Raw genomic sequence first — 25,748 nt, forward strand, 5'->3', positions numbered from 1 at the left:
TGGAGAGATGCTACATTCAGGAGCTATCTGCTTTTGACAAATTCAAGGTTAGTTTGAGGGACAAAGAAATAACTATACACATAGTGCAACAGCAGCCAATTCAAGATACATTCTGCCTGAACTAAAAATAAACTATAGACAGACTGTGGCTAAAGTGTGTTCCACAAATCTGTATTTGTGTTCTCAATTGTGTTCCACAAATCTTTATAATCTATATAATCTATATTATTCCCCCTTTTTATTTTTTTAACTTTGTGGAACACATTAACATTTTTCTTCTATCATGGTTTCTCCTTCAGTTGAATCTGTGTTAGAGAGTGGTTTGTATTCTTACAGGGCTAATATTTTGGCCTCTGTTTGTTTGGAGATTATTCTACACACAACACCACCACACACATTATTTGCAGCAAGCAAATAATTTAAAGCCATCGATTTTGATAAATTATACTGTTAAACTTAATTTGCTTTTATGTTATTAGGTTTAAAATCTTTGCAGTTTAAGTGGCGCATGAATTGAGTTTTGTCTTTCTTAGACTTTGGATTACTCTTTTTAGGCCTTTAAATTCAGTATTCATAGAATCATAGAATCAAAGAGTTGGAAGGGGCCATTCAGTCCAACCCCCTGCTCAACGCAGGATCCTGATATCTAGCCTATATCGTTGTAGTAGTTTAAACCCATTACTGCGTGTCCTCTCCTCTGCAGCCAACGGGAACAGCATCCTGCCCTCCTCCAAGTGACAACCTTTCAAATACTTAAAGAGGGCTATCATGTCCCCTCTCAACCTCCTTTTCTCCAGGCTGAACATTCCCAAGTTCCTCAACCTATCTTCATAGGTCCCTTGGCCCCAGATCATCTGTCCCACCAGAGAGGTGTATCCCAAGTAAGTACAAAATAATTGTTTTTATATACATATCTCTTTGTATGTTTTACCCAACCTTTTGTATCTCCCATATATTTATCATTGTGTATGTATGTCAGTTCCCATGTTTTCTTTACATATTCATCCACCTCCATTCAAGTTAGAAACAGGGGCATTCAGGTAATTATACTGTTAATCAGTGTTCCCCATTGATGAGTTTAGCGTATCTCAAGCCAATACCTTTTGGGGCTTGATGTCTGGGTTGTAACAGAAAATCTGGAAATTTCCCTGTTATGTAGAATATAGTGTTCTATTATTCACTAAAGGGGGAGGTGCACGGATAGTGTTATATACAAAAGGGTTTATAGGATCTGGTTGATTCGCTTGTAATCTTATGGAAAATAGTATCAGATATCCCAAAAAGTACCACCCAGGGTAAAACAAATTTCTAATTAGAATCATAGAATCATAGAGTTGGAAGGGACCATACAGGCCATCTAGTCCAACCCCCTGCTCAACGCAGGATTAGCCCTAAGCATCCTAAAGCATCCAAGAAAAGTGTGTATCCAACCTTTGCTTGAAGACTGCCAGTGAGGGGGAACTCACCACCTCCTTAGGCAGCCTATTCCACTGCTGAACTAATTAATTTGTTTGCTTTCATTGTGTATGCTCCTGTAAAAATAAACTCTTCCACTTCCGGTGAAGATTAGTGTTTACATAAAGAAAAACAACCCCCCAATAAGCGTAAATAGCTGGGTCTCTCTTGTAGTCTTTTTAGATTTTCCCAAAATAGAAAGAACAGAAGGTACCCTCCTAAATCAATTATAGCCCATAAAGAAATGATAAATAAACAATTTTCAAAAGCTCCCGCAAAGATAACATAATGGGTCTCTGGGTCCAAAATAGGATCATCCCCTTGATGACTCCTCATGAGTTCTGTGTTACTTGACTGAAAGGTAGTTCTGGAGATTGGTGGTTTCAGTTGTTTATAATTCCTGCCATCCCAAGTTTGCACTAGCACGTGCGTTAAAGTTTTTATTAGGCAGCAATTTGTTCTTCAGCCTCAAAAGATATTGCAACAGCTCACATATGGTAAAATGGACCCATTGTCTCTGGAATCTATTTAGACACTTATTATCACCAGTCAACAATATTTGGAAAGGACTTTTCCACTTCATCATCAGTTTTAATAATCTGGTTTCTCAGGACTTCATCCATACTTGGTTACCTGGTTAAGAAATAAACTGGAAAGTCATAGGGCAAAAGCCAATTTATAATTAACTGTGTCATAGGACTTTAAAGAATTTTTGACAAGTCCCCTAGTAATTTCTAATTGTTTTTTACGTTCACACACCTAAGCTGACAAGAGCTATGGAAAGCTCTTATCAGTTTTTCTAAGGGAAATGTTACTCATTTTCCCTTTGATTTATTAACATAAAATCACAGAACAATTTCAACACCGCCCGCGGCGCTGCGGGCGCTGCAGACTAAATAATGCGGTAAGGGGTTCTGGGGCGGGATGTGTCCAGGATGAGGGAAGGTCCGGATTGGACCCTTCCTCCGAACAGACAATCAGAGGGACCAATTGGCAGGCGCAAAGCGCCTGCCAATTGGTCCAATTCCCAGCCCTGAGCAACTGCGAGCCGCGCACAGCAAACATGAGCAGGCAGTGTGATGCAGCGGTAAAAAAGGCAAATGCCATTTTGGGCTGTATCAACAGAGGCATCACATCAAAATCACAAGATGTCATAGTCCCATTGTATACGGCACTGGTCAGACCGCACTTGGAGTACTGTGTGCAGTTCTGGATGCCTCACTTCAAGAAGGACGTAGATAAAATTGAAAGGGTACAGAGGAGAGCGACGAAGATGATCTGGGGCCTAGGGACCAAGCACTATGAAGATAGGTTGAGGGACTTGGGAATGTTCAGCCTGGAGAAAAGGAGGTTGAGAGGGGACATGATAGCCCTCTTTAAGTATTTGAAAGGTTGTCACTTGGAGGAGGGCAGGATGCTGTTTCTGTTGGCTGCAGAGGAGAGGACACGCAGTAATGGGGTTAAACCTCAAGTACAACGATATAGGCTAGATATCAGGAAAAAGTTTTTCACAGTCAGAGTAATTCAGCAGTGGAATAGGCTGCCTTAGGAGGTGGTGAGCTCCCCCTCACTGGAAGTCTTCAAGCAAAGGTTGGATACACACTTTTCTTGGATGCTTTAGGATGCTTAGGGCTGATCCTGCGTTGAGCAGGGGGTTGGACTAGATGGCCTGTATGGCCCCTTCCAACTCTTATGATTCTATGATTCTATGAACTCAGGATACATTCTGCCTGACCTAAAAATAAACTATAGACAGACTGTGGCTAAAGTGTGTTCCACAAATCTGTATTTGTGTTCTCAATTGTGTTCCACAAATCTATATAATCTATATCAGATTCAAGGGGGCAGCCGTGTTGGTTTGAAACAGGAGAACAAATTTAGAGTCCAGGGGCACCTTGGAGACTAACAAAGTTCAGGAAAGCTCATACCTTGAGTCAAACTGTTGGTCTTAAAGGTGTCCCTGGACTCTAAAGCAGGAGCTGAAATGATCCATCACACAGCTTCCTACAGGGGAGGCAATTGTTCATCCACAGCAGCAGCCAAGACTATAAGAAGGATGGGTTACCATCTTCCAGGTGAGGCCTGGAAATCTCCCAGCATTATAGCTTATCTTCCGATAACAGTTTCCCCTGGAGAAAATGGCTCCTTAGGAAGGCAGACTGTATTGGTTGAAAGGGCTGCTGCAGTCCAAATATCAACATTCCTGGAAAAAACTTCAGCCCTTGACCCATTTCAGTCAGACTTCCAGCCTGGCCATGGGGTGGAGACAGCGCTAGTCGCCCTGACAGATGACCTCCGCTGCCAACTGGACCGAGGCGGGTCAGCGCTGCTAATACTATTAGACCTGTCGGCAGCATTTTACACAGTCGATCATGAGCTCCTAGGCGGTGAGCCTTGTTGACGCTGGGATACGGGGGACAGCCCTCAAATGGCTGATCTCCTTCCTCCAGGGTCGCGGACAGAGGATAGTAATAGGAGAGAGAGTGTCTAGCCGTCACCAGCTCACATGTGGTCCCACAAGGAGCAGTCCTCTCTCCTACCCTATTTAATATCTTCATGTGCCCTCTTGCTCAGCCGGTGCGGAGGTTTGGGCTGGGTTGCCACCAGTACGCAGATGACACCCAGCTCTTCCTCCTGATGGATGACTGCCCTGACTCCCTCCCCCCCTCCAGAATCTTTAGCCAGATGCCTGGAAGCAGTGACAAAACAGATCAAGCAGAGTCGTCCGAAGCTCAACCCTGCAAAGACGGAGGTCCTGTGGTTGGGTAGGAAGGGACCATGGGAGGAAGCACGCCTGCCCCACCTGGATGATAGCGACTCACTCCGCCAGGAGCCTGGGCATGATCCTGGATGCTTCCCTTACAATGGAAGCCCAGGTTACAAAGGTAGCACGGCTGGCATTTTACCACCTCCGCCAAGCCAAACTACTAGCGCCCTACCTGGAACCAGAGCACCTAGCCACAGTGATCCATGCGATAGTCACCTCCAGACTGGACTTCTGCAACTCGCTCTATGCAGGCCTACCTTTATCCTTGATCCGGAAACTACAACTGGTGCAGAACGCCGTGGCCAGGATTCTCACTAAGACACCATGGAGATCTCAAATCTGGCCGGTACTCCAAGAACTCGGTTGGTTCCCAGTTGAATTCCGGATTAAGCTTAAGGTTTTGGTAATCACCTTTAAGGCCATACGTGGTCTGGGCCCAGTGTATCTGAGAGACCGCCTCATAGAATCATAGAATCATAGAATCATAGAGTTGGAAGGGGCCATACAGGCCATCTAGTCCAACCCCCTGCTCAACGCAGGATTAGCCCTAAGCATCCTAAAGCATCCAAGAAAAGTGTGTATCCAACCTTTGTTTGAAGACTTCCAGTGAGGGGAAGTCCCTGTCTATACCCCCAGAAGAGCTCTATGCTCTGCCAACTGGCTATGGATCCCTGGCCCTAAAGAGGCACATCGGGCCTCAACAAGGACCAAGGCCTTTTCAGTCCTGGCCCTCATCTGGTGGAATGAGCTCCCTGAAAAGATCTGGGCCCTGCCAGAACACAGTTCTGCAGGGCCTGCAAAAAGGAGCTCTTCCATCAGGCATTTGGTGAGGCTGACTGACCCATAACATCTACAAGTGCCCCCCCCCCCCAGACTGAGGGACCGAACCTACTGGGGGACTGTCAAAGTTACTGTTGAAGTGCCGTTCTAATTGGTCCAGTTGGTGTATTGTTGTTATTGTTATCTTTAACCGCTCCTGTGAAGCGGATAAAATAATAGAGTAAGGGCCCTGAGGGCGGACCCTGTCCGGGATGAGGAAGGGTGCCCATTGGCCCCTTCCCCTGGACTGACAAGCAGAGGGCCCAATCGGGAGGCACGCAGCACCTCCCGATTGGTCCCTCCACTTGCTAGTCCAGGTCCAAACCGCCAATCAGCAGCCGCACGCAGCATGGCTGCTGATTGGCTGTTTGGGCCAGCAACCACCAACTGGCCTGTTTGGGCTGGCCCCACTCCCCACAAGGACAAACCTTCGCCCCACGGCAGCCATTCTTCTGCTTACCGCCGAGAGGGAAGGTAGGCCCGCGGCTCCCCATCCCTTTGCCCGCCTGGGGGAGGAAAAAGGCTTCTGCGGGCCCGGGGCTGGCTCACCAGATTAGAAGATACAGAAGCCTTTTTCAAAGGGGGGGGGAAGGCCTCTGCGGCCCCGGGCAGCCACCCAGCACCGTCCCTGGGGAGGGGTGCTAGCGCCCATTTTATTCTTAAATAAAATGGGCTTTAAATCTAGTACTGTTATATTGATTTTGTACTATGTGAATGTTCCAAAATGTTTTATGTAAACCGCCCAGAGCCCAGGAAGGGCGGTATAAAAATATAAATAAACTAGTAAATAAGCCCGCTGCAGTCTGAATGCAGCGGGCACTAGCGGGGCTCGTGAGTCTGGCGGGTTGCGCTGGGGCAGGGGCGGCTTGGCCTGGGCCCCCCTGTCCCGCAGCATGGCCTACCTATTCGTCGGAGCAGGAGGTGAGGCCACAGTCTAGGGTCCGGGTCTGTGGCTGCGGGCGTAGGCGGCAAGCGACGGCGGTGCTGGGTGCGGTGCCGCAAGTGTTTCCGGCCAGGCGGGCCATGTGTGGGTGGTGCAGGGGCTGGCGCCACAGCCGCGGGCCTGGTCCAGGTGTCGCGGAGGCGGCGGGAGGGCCGCGGCGGCTGGCCCTTCCTGGCCGTGCCGTGAGGCAGCAACCGGCCGGCTAGAATGCGAGAGAGGAAATGGCAGTGGCTGGCCGCATGCAGGCAAGCTGGAAGGGGGGCGGATCGGGAGGCTTCGCGTCTCCCGATTAGTCACTCCGGCGGCAAGGGGCCTATCGGCACCCTTCCTCATCACGGACAGGGCCCGCCTTCGGGGCACTTACCAAATTATTTAATCTGCTCTGCTAGGAGCCGGTTAAAGATAAATAAATGATATTATACCCCACTTAGATACCTCACCTTGTCACACCCTCCCCAGATCCACCCTCCCTCCCCCAATATCCCTAGAACTGAGAGCCCTTGTATAGCTTGGTGTCATGATTAAGAGCCATGGCTTCTAATCTGGTGAGCCAGGTTTGATTCCCTGGTCCTCCACAAGCAGCCATCTGGGTGACCTTGGCCTAATCAAAGTCCTGTTAGAGCTGTTCTCACAAGGCAGTTCTGTCAGGGCTCTCTCAACCTCACCTACATCGCAGGGTGTCTGTTGTGGGAAGAGAAAGGGAAGTCAATTGTAAATTGCTTTGAGGCTTCTTCGAGTAGTGGAAAGCAGAATATAAAAACCAACTTTTCTGCTGCTGCTGTTTTCTGTTTGATAAAAGTTGCCAACTATTGCTGCTTAATTAAAGACTATATAGGATCACCAGCTCTATAATGCCATATTCCTGGAAATGTGGGGCATAGTCTAGGGAACAGTTGGGGAGGGGACAGTATTCAGTAGGGATGTGATGCTGTAGATTCTACCCTCTGAAGTTTCCTCTAGGAAAATTGATCTCTGTAGTCTGAAGAGCAGTTGTAATTCTGGGAGAACTTCTGGTTCCCCCCTAGAGTCTGGCAGCACATTTGCATTTTAATCTTTCCTGTTCCAACTCTGGCCTGGTAAATTCCTGGGGATTTGGGGGTGTTGCTTGGAAAAGGGGGGTCAGAGTCCCCAGTACAAAATTGCCCTTTTTGTCGGGAGAACTGATCTCTGCAGCCTGGAGAGCTGTTGTAATTCTGGGGAAACTCTCAAGTTGCACCTCAAGGTTGGGAACCCTGCCCACCCATCAATACGGTCCCATGATGGCTAACCTCCAGCTGAAGGGGCATTCTGGCTGCACTGGCCCACCTAACAGGCTTCCCAGCCTGTTAGTCAATATGGGAAATAGGATGCTGAATGTGGTGTCATCTCAGACAAGTTGACAATGTTGCCCACTGCAGGTTGGGAAATCCTTGGAGTGTGTAGCCTGGGGAAGGACCTCAGTGGAACCCAAGGCTCTATGGACAACCCTCCAAAACTACAGTCTGGTGGTCAGTTTTATTTCTGTATCTCCAGGCCTTACCTGGGGGTTGGCAGGGCAGCCTTGTTGAGACATACATATTCCAGCTCCTACTCAACCATGAAATCCACTGAATAACGTGGGGCCGGTCTCCTTCCTTTCAGCCTAATCTACTTCACAGGGGTTAGGATGAAATAGCGTAAAACTGCCTGCCCGTCCAAAACTTCTTGGCAGAAGGTTGAGATAAAACATGGACTCGATAAACTGGTTGCCAACTTAAGACTGGGAAATTCTTGGAGAAGGGGGGGTCAAAGCAGGGACTGATTATCATCGGGAGATACATTGAAATCCCAGGAGATCACCGGATCCTTTTGTCTGATTCAGTGGCGGGTGGGGACCACAAGGGCACTCTGCCTCTTACTTCACCCCACAGGAATGCAGTGCTTGTATTTGCTTGAAAGGGGATCAGTAAACCAGGAATGCAGGCTTCAGACATGTGCTTCCACCAGCTGGGAGCTAGCAGCTGGTCCCATGGCCATGAATAAGAAGAGACGCGGGTGATTGCCTGCTTTCTCCTCATTCATGGTCCACAGACAGGCGGAGGGGCTTTTCGGCTCTTCCCCAAAGCAGAAAATTATCTTCTGGGGGAAGGCTGTCCGCAATCCTTCCAGAACAGCCTCCTCTTTTCCAGCTGTGCCAGGCAAACTCCAGGCCAGACGGAGCGCCTGTTACAGGCTGTTGCATCATCCTTGAAGCGGTGCCAAGGCCTTCTCCTCAGCTTTGTTTGTGGGTGGATGAGGGAATTATAAAAGGCTCGTGCAGCTCCCAGGCCAGCCAGAAAGGTGAGCCACAAGGAAAGGATTTCGCCCTCAGCAGTGCTGCTCTGCACCGCATTACCATGGCGAGCTACAGCCGTCTCTTGCTGCAGATGCTCCCCCTGCATAGGTGGCCATTGCCTGCCCGAGGCCCTGTCTGGCTCACCGATCCGCAGCTGGCCTGCAGGGTCCTGTGGCCAGCCAGCTCCAATCTCATGGACCGAGTAGCTGCCAACATGGAAAGGCAAATGCAGGACAGAGAGGATGACCCAGGCCTTCTTCCAGGCCTCCCCGCTCCTGATGTGGGAGGAAAAGCGCCAAAGGGAGCCACGTGAGGTGAGTGCCATGGAGGCTGCTGTGAAGGGACGACCAGATGGGAAATATCGTGTCTCCGTGGACATGGCAGGCTTTTCCCCGGAGGAAATGACGGTGAAGCTAGATGGCAGAAAAGTCACTGTGATGGCCAAGTGCCAGAGAGAAAGCAAAAGCAAGTGGGGCAGCTACTGGCAAGAGCACCAAGAGTTGAGACGGGAGACCCTTCTCCCACTCGACGTGGACCTCCAGGCCATCTCGTGTTCTTTCTCCAGATGGGCAGCTGTGCATCGAGGCACCATGCTTGGCTTCTTCTGTGGAGAAAGCCATCCCAATAGACATCCAGTCTGCGGCACAGGAGATGCCCAGTGGGGAAGAGAATGAGCCAGGGAGCAGTGACAGGGCCATTGCCAAGAAGACCTGAATTCCCCCCATGTCCGGGGACTCCCTCCCACTGCATGGAAAAACTCAACTGCAGGGGAAGGAGAGACGTGTGGACAGGACTCTGCATGAACTGAGGATTTACCTTTTGACCTGTCACCCATCTGGCCTCCATTCCGTATCAGGCCTCGGCCGCACCCACAATCAGCTCTTGCCCTCTGTGTAATAATCCATTCACTTTTTCTGTATGTGGTTGGACTGTTTTTTTTCTCCTTTTGGAGTTAGGAGGAAAGTGGAGGTAGGGAAGGGTGTGGAAGACCCAGAGAAAATGTGTGTATTGAGAAGTAGGAGGGATGGAATATATCCAATTGGATGAACAGGAAGCTGCACTTGCTATGGAGTCCGGGAAGCAGCTCTTTTACCTCGGAGGGTCATTGTGAGGATGATATGGAAGAGAGAAGCTGCCTGCATTATCCTAAGTGCTTCAAAGGCAGCCACGGTAACCCACATTCTGATCATATCCTGGCTTAAAGGTGTGCAAGCACCAGGTCATGTCTGACCCTTGGGGTTACGCCCTCTAGCGTTTTCATGGCAGACTCAATACGGGGTGGTTTGCCAGTGCCTTCCCCAGTCATTACCGTTTACCCCCCAGCAAGCTGGGTACTCATTTTACCGACCTCGGAAGGATGGAAGGCTGAGTCAACCTTGAGCTGGCTGCTGGGATTGAACTCCCAGCCTCATGGGCAAAGCTTTCAGAAGGCTGCCTTACCACTCTGCGCCACAAGAGGCTCTATCCTGGCTTAGATTACTGTAATGAGCTTTACGCAGAGTTGCCTTTGAAAACCATCCGAAGACTTGAATTGGACAGGTTATTTTGGGGAACTGGATCTGGGGATCGCATGAGCACCATGCGGAAAGATCCATTGTGGGTGTCCACCCATTTCCAGGCAAGATTCAGAGTGCTGTTTTATCCCAGCTTGGGGCTGGACTACCTGAAGGGCTGCCTGGCTCCCATAACATCCAGCATGCCAGCTAAGATCTTCCTTGCAACCCTGTCTCTTTGCGCCTGTGCCTGGAGAGGTGAAGTGGATGGTAACCAGAGACAGGGCTTCGTCAGTGCTGGCACTGGACCTTTGGAATGCTCTCGCCCTTGCAGCCTGGCTGGCCCTACTTCCTTTCACGCCCCAAGCCCCAAAACATCACTTTTGACCTCCATCAGGGGTTAGCTCCTGTGTTTATGGCATTTTAGTGCCTCGTCTGTTCATGGCCCTCAAGTACCCTTAGGGGGACTATCCCGTCACTAAGGCAGCCCATCCAGCATCGACCAGAGCCAGCATCGACCTTACCCATCTGGGCTCAGGCTCTGTCGAACAGGCTTCCTGAAGTGGGTGGGGTGGGGGAGAACCTCCTCTGAGATCTTTAGCAGTCCCTGCAAGATCTGCCTGTTTGCCAGGGGGGGCTGGTTTGAACTGGTTTAAGGGGGCAGGAGGGAGACATTTGGGGTTTTGCCATTTGGGGATGTTTTTAACTACTGCTGTAAGCCATTTTAAACCACAAGAAAAGGCAGGACTGAGATAGACCAACAGTTAATGGCAGGTCTATTGCAATGACTTCTGTTTTATTCTATTATTGCTCTGGTCTAAGACCATTTAAATCTACATTGCAAATCTACATTGCAATGACTGTATTTCTAACAGTTCTGTGCTAGTTTCAAGCCACCATGAGCAAGTCTCTGAAGGGCAGCCTAGGCATTTTCCAAACATAGGGCAGGGGCCCAACACCTTTCCTGGTGCTTGCCGAAATAGACATGGCCATGTGAACCTTTTAGCTAGCAGGTTGTGCAGATTTCTTAAAACATTGCTTTGGCAGCAGCTGTCCTCATGGAACAAGGGTTGTTCACTGTGCATCTGAAGCTGCAGCAGCATTTCATGGCTGGCTCTGTGTTGGGGACCGCTGGTTTAGGGTCATGAAACAGTGATGCCTTCCCCAGTATGAATATCAAGGTCATTTGATGCAGAGAGGAGTTAAATTTTAAACTGTACGTGTTCCTATAAGATTCAACATGATTTCAACAAAAAGCTGGCCTTGAGGCTCAGAGAGGGTAGCAGGCCAGGTGCAGCAGCCCCTGATTTATGAATGCTGCAACTGGTAAGTGCAGAGGTGAAATGTACACAACTGCAACTCTGGCCAGGTGTTCCTGGGCCAATCCTCAAGGACAACAGCCCCTGAGCCAAATCACCTCCGAACAGGGCAACCTACCTGTCTAACTGCTAGCTGAAAATTTTAGCTGCAGCGGCCTAGAGCCAAGCACACTGAAACTGATATGGTTCCATATTGAAACGCCCAACAGCAGATAACTTTACAATGAGCACACTCCTCCTTAACCCAGTGCAAGGAAGTGGCTAGAGCAGCCCTTTTCAACCTTCTGATCATGAAGGAGCCCCTGAAATAATTTTCCAGGCTTCAAGGAGCCCCGGAAGTGATGTCAGCTGCCACACCTCCAGAAGTTACATCGCCGCCTGCATTAATAGGCTGGTGTGTGTGTGTGGGGGGGGGGAGATAGGAGGTGGTTTAAGGCAGGAGTAGGTATGCAGACGCTGCCCCCTCCCAGGTGTGGAAACCACGAGAGAAATCACTTGGGGGAAGGGGAGCAATAGCAGCCGGTTCCCTGGCTTGTGGCTGAATCCATGAAGTCAGAAATGGCCATGGAGCTCCATCTGCAGGCCCCTGGTTGAGAATCCCTGGTAGAGCATTCTCCTAAACTGGGAAAGCCTGGCTCCAGATTCTCACTCTGTGATGAAACTCATATCTTGGACCAATCACTTTCCCCACCTTCTGTCATGCAGCTTGGAGGATAATGGGAGGAGGAGCAGAGAAATGGCCCCAAACATATAAGGGACAACGCAGCATTAGCCAAAGGGATATTTGTTTTCTAGGCTCTGCAACACAGCAGGTAGGAAAGTTATTAAAACTATATAAGAAATAACGCAACTCTCCAGTTTTATAAGACACCCCACAGTCTCCCAGAGTGGACAACAAGAAAAAGCAAAGAGGACTAAAAAAAGCAATAATTAATATTATTGTATGGTTATTCATGTGTTATAGATTGTTTTATGTATCATTTATGTTCCATGTAAACCGCCCTGAGCCTCCGGGGAGGGCGGTATATAGATTAAAATAAGTCTGTTGAGAGATGTTGATTTATTAGGGGCGGAGGGGGCATTGTTGGTTCACAGTTTTTATCTGACAGAGGGCCAATGTCCCTCCCCCTCCCAAGATCTTTGAAAAATATATCTATCCAGGTTAAGCAGGGCCAAGAGCTGCCAACACATGGCTGGTGGCATGACGGGGAAGGGACTGGGGGAGGAATGAGGCTGTGCAGTCTTGGCAGACAGCAGTTTGAGGGAATCAACCAGATTTTGAACCTCCGTGGGGTGACTTCCTACAAGGAGGCAACAGGCACACTCTGACAACATGTGCGCGCATGGCAGAAAGGGAAAAGTGGAATAGTTCATCTTGCAGGCTGAGGAGGCGACCAAAGACTTCCAGCATCAATTAGTTTGCTCCTGTATGGCAGAGGAGGAGACCATACCGAAAAATAACCCTCCCCATTGCAAGAAATATATTGACGGGAGCTGTTGGTCAGCCCTGAGTTGCCCTCGTAGCCCTGAGTGATCCTCCAAAGCTCCACTTTATTTATTTATTTATTTTCCAGGATTAAAGCCAATGCAACTACCAGCTTCTAACCTCCTATCTCTACCTCACCCAGCAGCCAGTGGCTTGTCCTTCTTTTACATCTCTCTGTCTCCCCGCTGGATAAACCCTTGCCACACTGTTTTCTTTCTCCCTCCACGAAGGACAGGTTGAGCAGAAATAAAAAACAGAGGGCTGGGAAAGCAGGGGAGGGGAAATGAGACACCTGCCCACTCAACCCAAAAGACTGCGCAGCATGTCCAAGGTACGGAGGTGCAAAGAGGGGTGTGTGTCCAAGATTTCTCACCCTGCACAACCCCAAATACCCCCCAGGCTCTTTTTCACCCCTGGCTTTCTGCCCAGCAGCCATATAACGCTGGGCCTTCACTGTCACCAGAGGGGGCGGCTCCTGTGGAATGGTTCCAGTGGCGTTTCTGGGCAGAAGAAGCAAAGTCCCACCACCCTTCCCCAGCTAGCCTAATAGTTCAAGATGTGTAGCAATCCTCAAGGGCCAGGTATGGGGAGAAAGGGGGCAGGGGCAGGAAAGAGCTGGTCTCAGGGCGTCACTTGGCAAAATGGGCTTGCTGGGCAATGGAGCTAGTTCCGGGCTGCTATGACAACTGACAGGGCTACACCTCCCAGGGCCACGGCCGTGGCACCGAATAGCCATTTCCAAGGAATTGCCTGGGAGAAAGAGAGGGGGAAAAAACAGATGTCAAACCCAGAAGCCAGATGCAGGAGGCAGGAAACACAAATTGCATTCACGTTTTCCCTATTTTAAAAAAACCCATAAAATCGATGGCATGCCTATATTTTGAATACTGGTGAATGGTTCTGATCTGGAGCTGGGGAGGCATAGCAGTGAAGTCAGCGGACTGTGATCCCAGAGCCTTGCCTCTGCCACAAACATACAGGCTGGCCTTCAGCAAATCACTTAACCCAAACCCCACCTCCCATCCACCATAGAGAGATAATGCCACTGGCCGAATCTTACAGGGATGTAATGAATACAAGACAACTCGCGGAAAGTACTCTTGAAAAATACATAGCCATGCCAGGTATTAATGGCTGCCCTCGATCCAAGAAGGCAAAGTAGGTCAAACTGCGAACAAAACAAGCAAAAGGATTGGGGATCTGTTTCTAGCAGGAAAAGCAGAGGAGTTGGGGAGGTTAGTTTAGGAAACAACAGAGGGCTGAAGAAAAAGCTGGGTGGGTGGCGCAAAACAGATTCGTGACAGATAACATAAAAGCATGAAGAGTCATGATGCTAAAAAAACTTAACTCATCCAACTCCCTTTGCTTCATCTCCCTTTCAGTTGAAATCAGAATCTAAATTGCAAACTCCCAGGGAACAGCCCCCCCCCCACCTTTCTCCTTTTCCCTTAAGAGCACTACTGACAACCCCACAGGAAAGTGAAGCCAGTTACCAAAAGAGCTGCTTCAAACAGGAGCTGTGAAATTTAACCCTCTCCACACACACCCTCATCAGGTCTTCAGGATGCTTGATCAAGAGAGCACCATGTGGGACTGGCAATGGGCACCCTTCAGCTTCTATGGCAGCCCTTTAAAAAGATCACAGCCCATGAGAGTGTTGGTGAAAATGCCATGCCTCGGGGCCAGGATAAAAATGACGTCAGCTTTCCCCAACTGAAACGTGCGACTCATTGGAAAAGGTCCTGCCTTCTATGGGTACCCGTGGGACATGACTCCTCTCCACCTACCCGGGAGGACTTGTCTTTACATTTAGCGGGGAGTCCGCTGGAGCCAGCAGTCCCCAACATCTTGCGATACATCTCAGTCTCCACGCTCTTTTGGTCGGCGTGCTTCTTTGCCAGCTTTGAGAGCTCCATGTGGATGGTCTGGAGGCCAACAGAAGAGAGGGAGACGTCACCAATTCTCCAAACGAGGGTTTGGGGGCAGCTTATTTTTTTAAGGAACACACCATCTCAGGAGGCTTTCCATATTCCTGGTACTCTGTACCTGGCCAGGATCCCTTGGGGGGGGGGGGGCTGCCATGGGGAACATATTGCCATGCATGAATCTTGTGGGGCAAATTGATTAGGGAAGTGGAGCGGACTTCAAGACGAGCCCTTGGAGGCTGCAATCAATCGAGCCAGCCGGCTGGCCTTGAACCCTCCCCCAAAACAATACTTTGCAACTGCAGTTCTGAAGAAGCTGGGTTTTGTACCCCACTTTTCACTGCCCGAAGGAGTCTCAAAGCAGCTGACCAATCGCTTTCCAGTTGGTGTAGTGGTTAGGAGTGCGGACTTCTAATCTCGCAAGCCAGGTTCGATTCTGCGCTTTCCCACATGCAACCAGCTGGGTGACTTTGGGCTCGCCACGGCACTGATAAAGTTGTTTCTGACTGAGCAGTGATATCAGGGCTCACCTCACACCAGCTCTCTCAGCCTCCCCTCCCTCACAGGGTGTCTGTTGTGGGGAGAGGAAAGGGAAGGAGACTGTAAGCCCCTTTGAGCCTCCTTTGGGTAGAGAAAAGTGGCATATAAGAACCAACTCTTCTTCTTCTTCAGTAATCTCAGGGCTCTCTCAGCCTCACCTCCCTCGCAGGGAGAGGAAAGGAAGCAACTCTTCTTCTTCTTTCCTTTCCTCACAAGCGACACCCTGTGAAGTAGGTGAGGCGCAGAGAGCTCTGGCAGGGCTGCTCGGGTAGAACACCACTATCAGGATTGTGACTTTACCAAGATCACCCTACCCCACAGATCAGAAGCCACTGCTCTTAACCACTATTCCACACCAGCTCTTGGGTGAGGCTAGAACTTGGACAGGTCTCCAAGATGGGGGGGGGACCTCCTAACTGCTATGATGGCCAGTTTAAGAAAAAAGGGGGGGGGCATCGGACAAATTCATCAGCTGTTAATGGCTACAACCTATAAGAGCTCAATTGAAATTCACTGTACAGAGGCATTGCCTGGTACTGGGGGGGGGGGATGGGGAAAAACCTTCATTTTGGGGAGGGATCCCCAGTGGGGGACTGGGGAAGGCCATTGTGGGAAGAAAAGGGCAGGACCAGACAGACGTTCGGCTGGATGGAGCACTGCAACTTCTCATGCGCTCATGACTCTGTGTGCGAAAGGCTCTGGCAGATCAGAGTCCAGATAGCCCACTTCCCGCAGTAGTCAAGGAGAACCTTCAGAGAAGCTCAGAAGTAGAGCAGAAAGGAAAAAGCCATCTCTGAACGCAAGTCCCCGCCCCGATAAATGGCATGCAGAGACAGACTGAACACCCAGGCGCCATTTAACTACCATGGCTAATCAAACGTGCTTTGTTTATTTTTAGGCTTATAGGTCACCCCTCTCCAAGCCATCTCGGGGCAGCTCAAAACAATGTAAGGATCAAAAAGCCACACAATAGAGATTTCAAAAGCTTAAAATTCATCAATCTAAAACATTCTTAATCAAGACGCTCCATCATGTATTCCTCTGGAGACTAAGCAGATGTTGTACTAGCATCAACCTGGCACAGGATAGGGGGAGGAGGAGAGTCTGACTGGGGGGCCCGTTCAGTGGGCAATGGTGACCCTTGGGGCCCCCTTTCTGAACCTGCTACCACCTTTACCATTTTGACACAGCATGGTGGATGAGGCCCCAAAATGGTTGCCACAACATACCTTCAGGCACCATCGACGAGCCTTGAGTTATAGTGGCAGGTGCTGCCGAAGCAACACTTTAAAAAAAATCTGAATAACCAATCAAATCCTCAGTGGCCTGTCGGAAGCCTTACTGGGGAAAAGCCCATTTTCTAAAATCATTTTGTGGGTAACAAGAACAGTGTTACCGGGAGACATGGTGCCCACAAGCACTGTGTTGGAGACCTCTGCCCTAGGTCTGCTGCAGGCATGAGATCTCCTTTGCTTACCTTATTGGATGGTTCCAGCTTCAACGCAGCTTTCAAAATAGGAATAGCCTCACTGTATTCCCCTTGCTGAGCCAGGACCTAGGAGGGAAGCAGTCAAAACACAACTGCAGGGGACGCCACTGAGCCGATCTGGAATTAAGAATCTAGGAACAAAGGTGACTGTACTAGTGGATCCAATAAAAAGCTAATACATGGATCTTGTTCTACTTTGGGATGTTTTTGCAAGAACCAACACGGCTGTATAACCATTTCTACAAAAGGAAATACTAGAGTAAAATGTGGAATTTGCTGTGAGAGGATGTAGTGATGGCTGCAGGAATAAACAGATCTTTAAAAGGATTAGATAGATTCATAGAGGATGCCAATGGCTACTGAATCCCAATGCCAGGAGGCCCATGAGAATTGGAGTCCATGGACATCTAGAGAGCAAACCCTGTTTAGCCTGACCTGGTTGGCCACTGTTTGAAACAGGATGCTGGACTAGATGGATGACTCGTCCGATCCAGCAGGGCTCTTCTTATGTTCTCAATGCCAGAATGGCAATGCATAGATTTCAACAAGACAGAACTGCAATATTAATAACATGGCATTTACTGAAATGCCCAACTGAAATGTTTTTAAGTTTATGTTTTTCTTTGGTTCATTTTTCTTTTCTGTTGGGAGCTGCCACCCACCCACCCACAAATGTATAAATACATTTGACTTTAAATATAAATACATTTGTATAAATACATTTGTTTCAGTACATTTTAGTTGTGATTTCAGTAATTTTAAGATCGTTATCATTTTTATGGTGATTTGTATGCCTCTCCTGGGGCAGACCAGGCGACTTACCTCGTAACTAAAGTCATTGTTAATAATAATACATTTGGTAACAGGATGCAACTCAAAGGAATTCCCAAAAAGGGGCTCTACAGCGTCCCCTCCCCCCACCGGGATTCCAAGCCTACCTTTCCTTTCCGGAAGAGGGCTTTGATGTTGTCTGGCTGCTGCTCCAGCACCTGATTGCAGGATCTCAAAGCTGCTTCATAGTGGTCCAGCTTTAACTGAGAGGCTGCTAAGTTGTTCAGACACTTCACCTTCACATCCAGCAGCTCGGCCTCCTCCTCTGGGCTGAACTCGACTGCAGAAAGCAAAGGGTGACGTTACAGCCCAGAAGGGGGGGGGGTGTTGGGGCTCTTGGCAATGGGCAACTTGAGCAATCCTTTATTTCTTTTATGAGGAAATGCAGCCCTTCGGTGCACTTTCCACAGTTTTTTTTTTAAATCACCACCATTCCAAATCTACTGGGTGGGAGAAGCTGGGGAGGAAAAGGGTACACAAAAACATTTTCTGAAACAAAAACCAAGTCGTTAATCCTCAGATGCTCAGCCAAACTTACTTGACCTTCACCAAGAACTATGAGGAAAGGCTGAGGGATTTGGGGATGTTTGGCCTGGAGAAGAGGAGGTTGAGAGAAGACAGGGTAGTGGTCTAAGTACTTGAAAGGTTGTCGTTTAGAGGGGGGCAGGGAAAGGTTCCTGTTGGACTAGAGGGCCTGAATAGCCCCTTCCAACTCTGAGGGGCTTTTTGCACGCCTTCAAAATCGCACAATGGTTGCCAATTGAAAACGCTACTGATTTGCCGTTATGCACAACGTCGTTGACAATCTGCCACACACCTGAAAACGATCTGCAAAAAGCGCTTCCTTGTAGCGCTTTCAGGGAAATCCCCAAAAGTGGATTCACCCTCCGGAAAGCGATACACTCCTGCAACCAATCTGCAACACTAGCGAAAAAGACCTGTGCGTTAACATTGTTGCGGTTTCTACAAAGTCCCTCCCCCTGGTTCTCTCCTCTGATCTTCCGGCGAAGCGATCGCCATTTTTTTTTCTCCGAACGAGCGGGGATAAACACACCAGCGAGCCTCTGTTTAGAGGCTTCCCCGGCTTCAGTCCCTCCCCTTCAGTCACTAAGCACAAACAAGAGAAGCCCGTTTGCTGATGTATTTTCCCTTTATTTTTTACACATTCATTCAGCCGAAAATCGGGCCCATGAGAGGGGGGGGGGTTTCACTCGGATGGAGCGTGGCAACGAATAAATGACAGCTCAAACACACAGGCAGCTGGATGGGTCTCTCTGTTGCAACGAATCAACACAGATTCGTTGCAATGGGTCTGGTTTTTTTTAAAAAAAACTTTCTTAAAGGGAAAGGGGCTGTTTGGAAGCATGCTAACGGCTGCCCTTTGGATTTTCAGCCGAAAATCGGGCCCGTGAGGGGGGGGGATTTTTTTTTTCACTCGGAGGGAGCGTGGCAACGAATAAATGACAGCTCAAACACACCAGGCAGCTGGATGGGTCTCTCCGTTGCAACGAATCAACACAGATTCGTTGCAATGGGTCTGATTTTTTTTTTTTTAAAACTTTCTAAAAGGGAAAGGGGCTGTTTGGGAGCATGCTAACGGCTGCCCATTGGCTGCTTGACGGCCAGGGGCGGGACGAGCTTGGCAAGAGCGCTTCCTTTCTAGCGATTTTTGCCGAGACCGGAAGCCTGTGGGAAACGCTACAAAACGCAACTGGATTCCACTACAAAGGCAGGTATGCATAACGACGAATTCCACTATTTTAAATGGCGATTTTTCATTCAGCAACCAATTTGCTACAAAGATCCCGGTGCGAAAAGCCCCTGATTCTTTGATTGTATGAATGTTTCCTAATCCTAGATTGCCCACACCAAAACATTTTAAAACTTCTGAAAAGTCAATTAAATCTCCAATGGCCAATCAGAAGCAATGCTGAACTATTATTTTATTATTATTCATTTAGATTTTTAGACCGCCCTTCCCTACGGCTCTAGGCGGTTTACAGAAAACATTTCAGAACGTTTACAAGGAACAGTATCAGTATCAATATAACACTATAACAACAATAACATACCAACTAGAACTAGAACAGTATTTCGACAACAATAACTTTGACACACCCTTGGTAGGTTCAACCACTCAGTCTGGGGTGGGGGGGACCTGTAGTTATGGGTCAGTCGGCCTCAAGAAAATGCCTGGTGGAAGAGCTCCTTTCTGCAGGCCCTGCAGAATTGTGGAAGTTCCAATAGGGCCCTGATCTCTTCGGGGAGCTCATTCCACTAGGTGGGGGCCAGGACTGAAAAGGCCCTGGCCCTTGCTGAGGTCCGACGTGCCTCTTTAGGGCCAGGGATCCGCAGCCAGTTGGAAGTGGCAGAGTGTAGAGCTCTTCTGGGGGTATAGGCAGGGAGGTAGTCTCTCAGGTACACTGGGCCCAAACCACGTATAGCCTTAAAGGTGATTACCTAAACCTTAAGCTTAATCCAGAATTCAACTGGGAGCCAGCCAAGTTCTTGGAGTACTGGCCGGATGTGAGATCTCCATGATGTCTTAGTGAGAATCCTGGCCGCGGCGTTCTGCACCAGTTGTAGTTTCCTAGAGTCCTATATAGCCCTTGACACTTTCTAAAAACATTTGGCAGGTCCCAGGGATAATGTCAAGAAGGAGCACTGCATTGGGGACCCTAGCCTAATTAATATTGCATCTGAGAAGCCCACCCTCCAAACTGCCCAACCAATTAAGACCTAGTTCCTGGGCAAAGGACAAACTTCTGGAATTCCCACAGATATCACTGCTGTGTCATGAAGTATATTCCTGATCCAAGGAGCAGAGAGCAGTGGACAGGCCCAATCTGTTTCGCTTTAGCTCAGCAGGACAGTCTGGGAATCATGGAAGTATATGAGAGATGGCATCTGTCAGCCAAACTCTGTCACTGTTTCAAGAAGTGGTAGAATCTGCAGAGTTTGGGGGTATGCTATTGGTGAGGGCAATAGCCCACATGAGGTGTCTCTTCCAGATTCCTCTTTTCCTAGTCCTATTAGATAGCTTATTAGATGGCTCATTTGACTGATGACTGTTGGAACTCCTACTCAATGAGAAACACAAATCACCAATAGCATTAAGTGCACAAGCAGATGAAAATGGCCTTGCATGGCAAGCACCAGGTACCTTTGGAACTTGAACCGATAACCTTCAGGGCGATGTCGTAGGAGTTGATGGCCAGGACGTAATCTGCGCGCTGGTAGTGGAAGTTGCCACGTTCTCGCTTGTGGTTGGCTAGCTCCACTTTTGCTTTCCCGCTGAGAAGCTCCAAGTCAGGGGCATCCTGTGTAGTCAGCAGCTCCACCTCAAGTGTAAGGGCAGCATCCGGAGGGATGTCCGGACTCCTGCTCAAAAAGATAATGCGTGCCCCATCACTGAGCAAGTCCTTGGCAGGATGCAGCCAATGGTCCACCTGGTCAAGCATCCTATTTCCAACAGCACCCCAGCTTGGGGGCATCTGGGACTTTTGCATGCTGGGTGGGAAGGCAGCTTTCCTCTGTTCTCTCCCCCTAGCAACTGGCATTCAGCTGCACTGCCTCTGAACATGGGGGTTCTATTAGACCAGGCTAGGGTTTCTTGACAAGCCTGGAAAGATTTCCTAAATGGGCGATAGTTAATTAGTTAATTAGTGTTTCATACATTTTTTTAATTTGTTAAAAATTTATCAAGTGATAAACCGCCCTCCCCCAAAATGGCCAGTGATGGAGGGGTTGGGAAGAGGTGGAGGCCCAGGTGGGCATGTACACAGCTATGCTTCCCAACCCTATTCTGCGTGATTGCGCAGTTTCAGGGGTTTCTCAACCATAAAAAATTGAGAAAGGCTCTATTAGACACCGTGGCTATGAGTCATTGATTCAACAGCCTTTCACAAGCATGCCTGTTTTTTAAAAAAATACCCATTGCTTGGTCCAGTGGCAGGTAGTTCCACAATACAGGGGGCACTTTCTTTTCCCTCTCCTGAATGGACTGCTTTTTGCCTGCCTGAATTCCAGTGATACGAGCAAGGGGGAGAACATTCAGCTCCCTCCAGTCAGAGGGGAAAGGCCATGACTCATTGGCACAGCACATGCTTGGCATGCAGAAGATCACAGGCTCAATCCAGGAGACATCCAGTTAAAAGGACTGGGCAGTAAGTGGTATGAGAGGACCTCAGCCTGAGACCCTGGAGAGCTGAGGCCAACCTAAGTAGGCAGTGCCAGCTCTAATGGACTGAGGGTCTGATTCAGTGTAAAATGGCTTCAGGTGATCCTATGCATGCTCAATCTCTCTATTTCATTTATGAAGAGAAGAAGAATTGGGTTTTATACCCCGCTTTCCACTACCCGAAGGAGTCCCAAAACAGCTTATATTAGCCTTCCCTTCCACTCCCCAAAACAGACACCCTGTGAGGTAGGTGAGGTTGAGAAAGCTCCAAGTGAACCATTCTGCAAGAACTGCTCTAAGAGAACAGTGACTGACCTAGGGTCACTTAGCTGGCTGCCTGTGGGAGAGCAGGAAATTGAATCTGGTTCTCCAGATTAGAGGCCACCGCTCTTAACCACTACCTCAATGCTGGGTTTCTTATAGCTTTATAAACCTCTACCACATCTCTCTTTAGACCAGGGCTGGCCAAACTGTGGCTCCCCAGATGTCCATAGACTACAATTCCCATGAGTCCCTGTAGTCCATGGACATCTGAACAGCCACAGTTTGGCCACCCCTACTTTAGACTCTCCCACCCTATCAACAGACACTAACCTTTCTAGACTTTCTGTGTAAGGAAAGGACTGGCAAACCCTTAGTCAATTCACCGCTCTTTCAAAACAGACTCCCAGGCACCTTGCCTTAGCCCCTCTGCTCCCCCTTCCCTGTCCTGCCACGCACCTGCCCTGGGAGCCATGGCAGTACTTTGGATCGGACTGAATGAGGGCTGTCTCTCCCACCTCCATCAGCTGCACACACAAGTCCAGGGCCTGCAGGGGAAATAAAAGGAGGCTGCAAACAGATCTTAGATAATTGGGTGGGGAGGGAGACCCTCCCCCAAGTTATTTATTCATTTATCATTTGGCTTTTATACTGCCCATCCCCACAAATTTGCTTGGGGAAATTTGTGTACAGAAGGTCTTCAAGATCAGTTTGGCCACCCCTGCTCTATGTTCAAGCCTCAAGTTCTCAGCACACACACCAGAAGCAAACTTTCTCCCGACTGGGGGGGTGTAAAACATTCTCCCCTCTCCCATTTTATTCTAACAACAACACTGTGAGGTAGGCAAGGGTGAAAGGGAGTGACTGGCCCAAGGTAACCCAGCAAATAAGTGTGGCAGAGCAAGGATTTGAACCCAGGCTTTCTGGATTCTTGTTCAACACTCTACCTGCTGTTCCACACCAAGCTGTCAATCATTTATTGCTGGTGGAGATGGACAACCGGAACTCTGCCTGGATAAGCTATGGCCTAGTTTTGTGGTTTTGGTCACCATGTTGTGGCTAGTAGTACAGTGGGGAACCTAACTTTCTTTTGGGTCCCCCTTTCCACCAACTCCTCTTTCTCCCTCTTGGCAGGGGTGGCCAAACTGTAGCTCTCTATATGTTCATGAACTACAATTCCCATGAGCCCCTGCCAGCATCCTATTGGCAGGGGCTCATGGGAATTGTAGTCCATCTGGTGCGCCACAGGCATCAGGAGCGCCACAGTTAGGCCACCCCCGCTTCCTCACTTTCCCCTGCTTCTTTCTCTCCTGCCACCCACCAGGCATCTTTTATCTGCCCGAATCTTCAGCTTCTTTTTACTGAGTTCACCTACCTGCATGACATCGCAATCACCCAGTGTGAACGTGAGGCTAGGGTTCTCCTCCACCACCGTGCCATCTACCAAAGTGGCTTTTAACCGAATGCTAACATTCTGATTTTTAACCGGCCGGGTCTTCCTGCCCTGACCCGCAACTAGGACTTTCTTCTTCAGCAAACCGCTCCCTAGAGGAAGACAAGAGGAAGGAGGAACAGTTTCAGATAACACCGCTGTGGTCGGAACACTGCAGGCCCCCAATGCAAAAAGAAAACAAAACCGTACAGCCAGAACAGGGCAAGAAAAAAAGCACCCAAAACAAAGTATGACAGCACTTTTAATTTTGTTAAATGTTTATCAGGTGATATGACCATATATGGTCATGCTGACACCCACCCCAATTGGCCAATGATGTGCCCGGAGAAGGGTGGGAGGGGAAGGGCCCCGGGTCACCATGTCCACAGCTATGCTTCTAAATCACATTCTGCATGATTGCAGCACTTCTGAGGTTTCTGGGAAGCCTGAACAATATTTCAGGGGTTTCTCAAGAGTAAAAAAGTTGAGAAAAGCTGCTCTCTGCTACACATGTGGCATTGGTGGGGTATCTGTTGTCAGTCAGGCACATCACCTCAGGGTTGTTGCCAGACCTGGCCTCAATGAGTCCTACCCTCAAAGGCTGAAGCAACCCAGAAAGAACCCTGCCCCCCTCCTCTATGGCTTTGACTGACAGAAACTAAGTCTTGAAGGTTGTCGTTACTGTTGTCCTAGCTTAGCAACATCCACCAAGAACATTCATTTCTAAAGGTGGCATTTCTATTACTTTTGGGGGTATTTTTCAGGTTTGTAGAAAGATCCACTTTGTCTTCATGGCTCCAGTCTCTGGATTTATGGATCCAGAGATCTGGCCATGTTGAGGATTAGGTATATCGATTAAATGAGTGGATAGAGAGTAGTTTTCCCCCCTCTCCAGAAGCAAGTATAACTCCTCCAAATACTCAGCTAGCAGAAGGTTCGCAGGATGAAGAGAAGTGCTTCTTTACCTGACTATAGTTAACTCATGGAACTGACCGCCCCAAGATGGCCATGATAACCAGTAGCTTCTGAAAGACAAACTCTCAGAGAAGATGTCAATTAAGAGCTGTTAACCAGGACTCATTCCTGCGTTTAGAGGCATTCAGCCTATACCAGCTGCCAGGAACAAACTTCTGTTGGGGGAAGTATGATTTTCATAGTCGAGTCAGCTGTTATTATAACAGAACTCTGTCCTATTGCTTCAGACCAATGCAGCTCCCCACCTGGATCTATCTTCAGATAACTGATGAAGTGTCCACACATTAATTAACGTGCACGCATCCAGGATTAAACTTGGTCTTCACAGGTACACTGGACCCAAACTTTGTTCAATTATTATAATGTTAATTAGATTTTTCTCATTCATCATCCTTGTTCTTTATTAATATTATATGAAGATTATATCTTCATATATATATAATGAATAATCCTTATAATTATGACCTTCCACGTTGTATTACTATTATTTATCCAGTGCCATCAGCATACATGTGACACTTTCAGAACAATACAATAAGCTTTTTCCAGTTAATGTGATTATTGGGTTTTATTAGGTGACATTATCTCGAGAGCCAGCTTGGTGTAGTGGTTGGGAGTGCGGACTTCTAATCTGGCATGCCAGGTTCGATTCTGCACTCCCCCACATACAACCAGCTGGGTGACCTTGGGCTCGCCATGGCACTGATAAAACTGTTCTGACCAGGCAGGAATGTCAGGGCTCTCTCAGCCTCACCCACCCCACAGGGTGTCTGTTGTGGGGAGAGGAATGGGAAGGCAACTGTAAGCTGCTTTGAGCCTCCTTCGGGTAGGGGAAAACGGCATATAAGAACCAACTCTTCGTCTTCTTCTTCTTCCTCTCTCCCTTCTTACAGATTCCTCCAGGACTATTTTAACTGTCTTACTGTTCAAGAATAAACATTTCAAAATGCAGCCTACTTGAAATACATGAAAGGAAACAAACAATTAGAGGGGAACCAGAAAGGTAATACAAGAGTAAGATTTTGACTGGACGTGGCTGATCAAGAAGACACTATGTTCAAATTCCACTCCCATTGCACTAGCTGAATTCCTGCTTTTGGAATGACCTTCTTGATCCAAACACAAAGAGTGCTTTACCCAGTATATCCATCCACTCCTCCACAGCTTCAGTGCCTCCCTCAGCAGGCTGTTCCAACACAGATCCTTGGGCTTCATCTGCAGCTGCTGTTTTTCTGCTGGTGGGCACATCCTCCAGTGGGGGAAGGCCGTTCATGTCTTCCTCTTCCTCATCATCCAGAACTTCAAAGTCTTCGCCGCTGTCGATCATAGAAGTGCTGGTTTTTGCAAGCTCTGGTAAGGTCAGATCAACGAGGCTGGCGGCAGCCCAGTCCAAAGAAACATCCCCAGGACTGTCCCCATCGGAGGCCATGGCACTGGTGCCTGATGGATCAGCCTAGCTGTGGAAGAAAAGGGGGGCGAGGAGAAGATAAAGATGGTGCCTGATGTTATTCACCTTGATACTATTACAGCTGGGGCCCAT

General features: G+C 48.6%; 2 protein-coding genes and 1 long non-coding RNA gene across 4 annotated transcripts; 2 read left to right on the top strand and 1 right to left on the bottom strand.

The window, feature by feature from the left end:
* LOC143834807 (uncharacterized) lies at positions 1-25,351 on the top strand. Its single transcript, XR_013229899.1, has 3 exons — positions 1-47; positions 704-881; positions 25,102-25,351. It is a non-coding gene; the product is annotated as an uncharacterized LOC143834807 (long non-coding RNA).
* On the top strand, positions 8,258-11,869 carry LOC143834805 (heat shock protein 30C-like). Its single transcript, XM_077331591.1, is given in 3 exon segments — positions 8,258-8,511; positions 8,513-8,830; positions 8,832-11,869. Coding segments are annotated over 3 exon segments (651 nt in total). The 5' UTR covers positions 8,258-8,338; the 3' UTR covers positions 8,992-11,869.
* On the bottom strand, positions 12,635-25,637 carry FKBP8 (FKBP prolyl isomerase 8). Of its 2 annotated transcripts, XM_077331589.1 has the most exons (8): positions 25,346-25,637; positions 23,177-23,346; positions 22,261-22,349; positions 20,524-20,741; positions 17,468-17,640; positions 16,518-16,595; positions 14,363-14,500; positions 12,635-13,325 (listed from the first exon to the last, which is right to left on the bottom strand). In XM_077331589.1, the coding sequence occupies exons 1-8, from the start codon at positions 25,635-25,637 to the stop codon at positions 13,239-13,241; spliced, it is 1,245 nt and encodes a 414-aa protein (XP_077187704.1). In that variant the 3' UTR covers positions 12,635-13,238. The 2 variants fall into 2 exon arrangements, with proteins under 2 accessions (XP_077187704.1, XP_077187705.1); XM_077331590.1 differs by lacking the exon at positions 14,363-14,500.
* Positions 25,638-25,748: the final 111 nt, after the last annotated feature.

This window comes from Paroedura picta, chromosome 4 (assembly GCF_049243985.1).
Source record: "Paroedura picta isolate Pp20150507F chromosome 4, Ppicta_v3.0, whole genome shotgun sequence".
Classification (NCBI taxonomy): Eukaryota; Metazoa; Chordata; class Lepidosauria; order Squamata; family Gekkonidae; genus Paroedura; species Paroedura picta.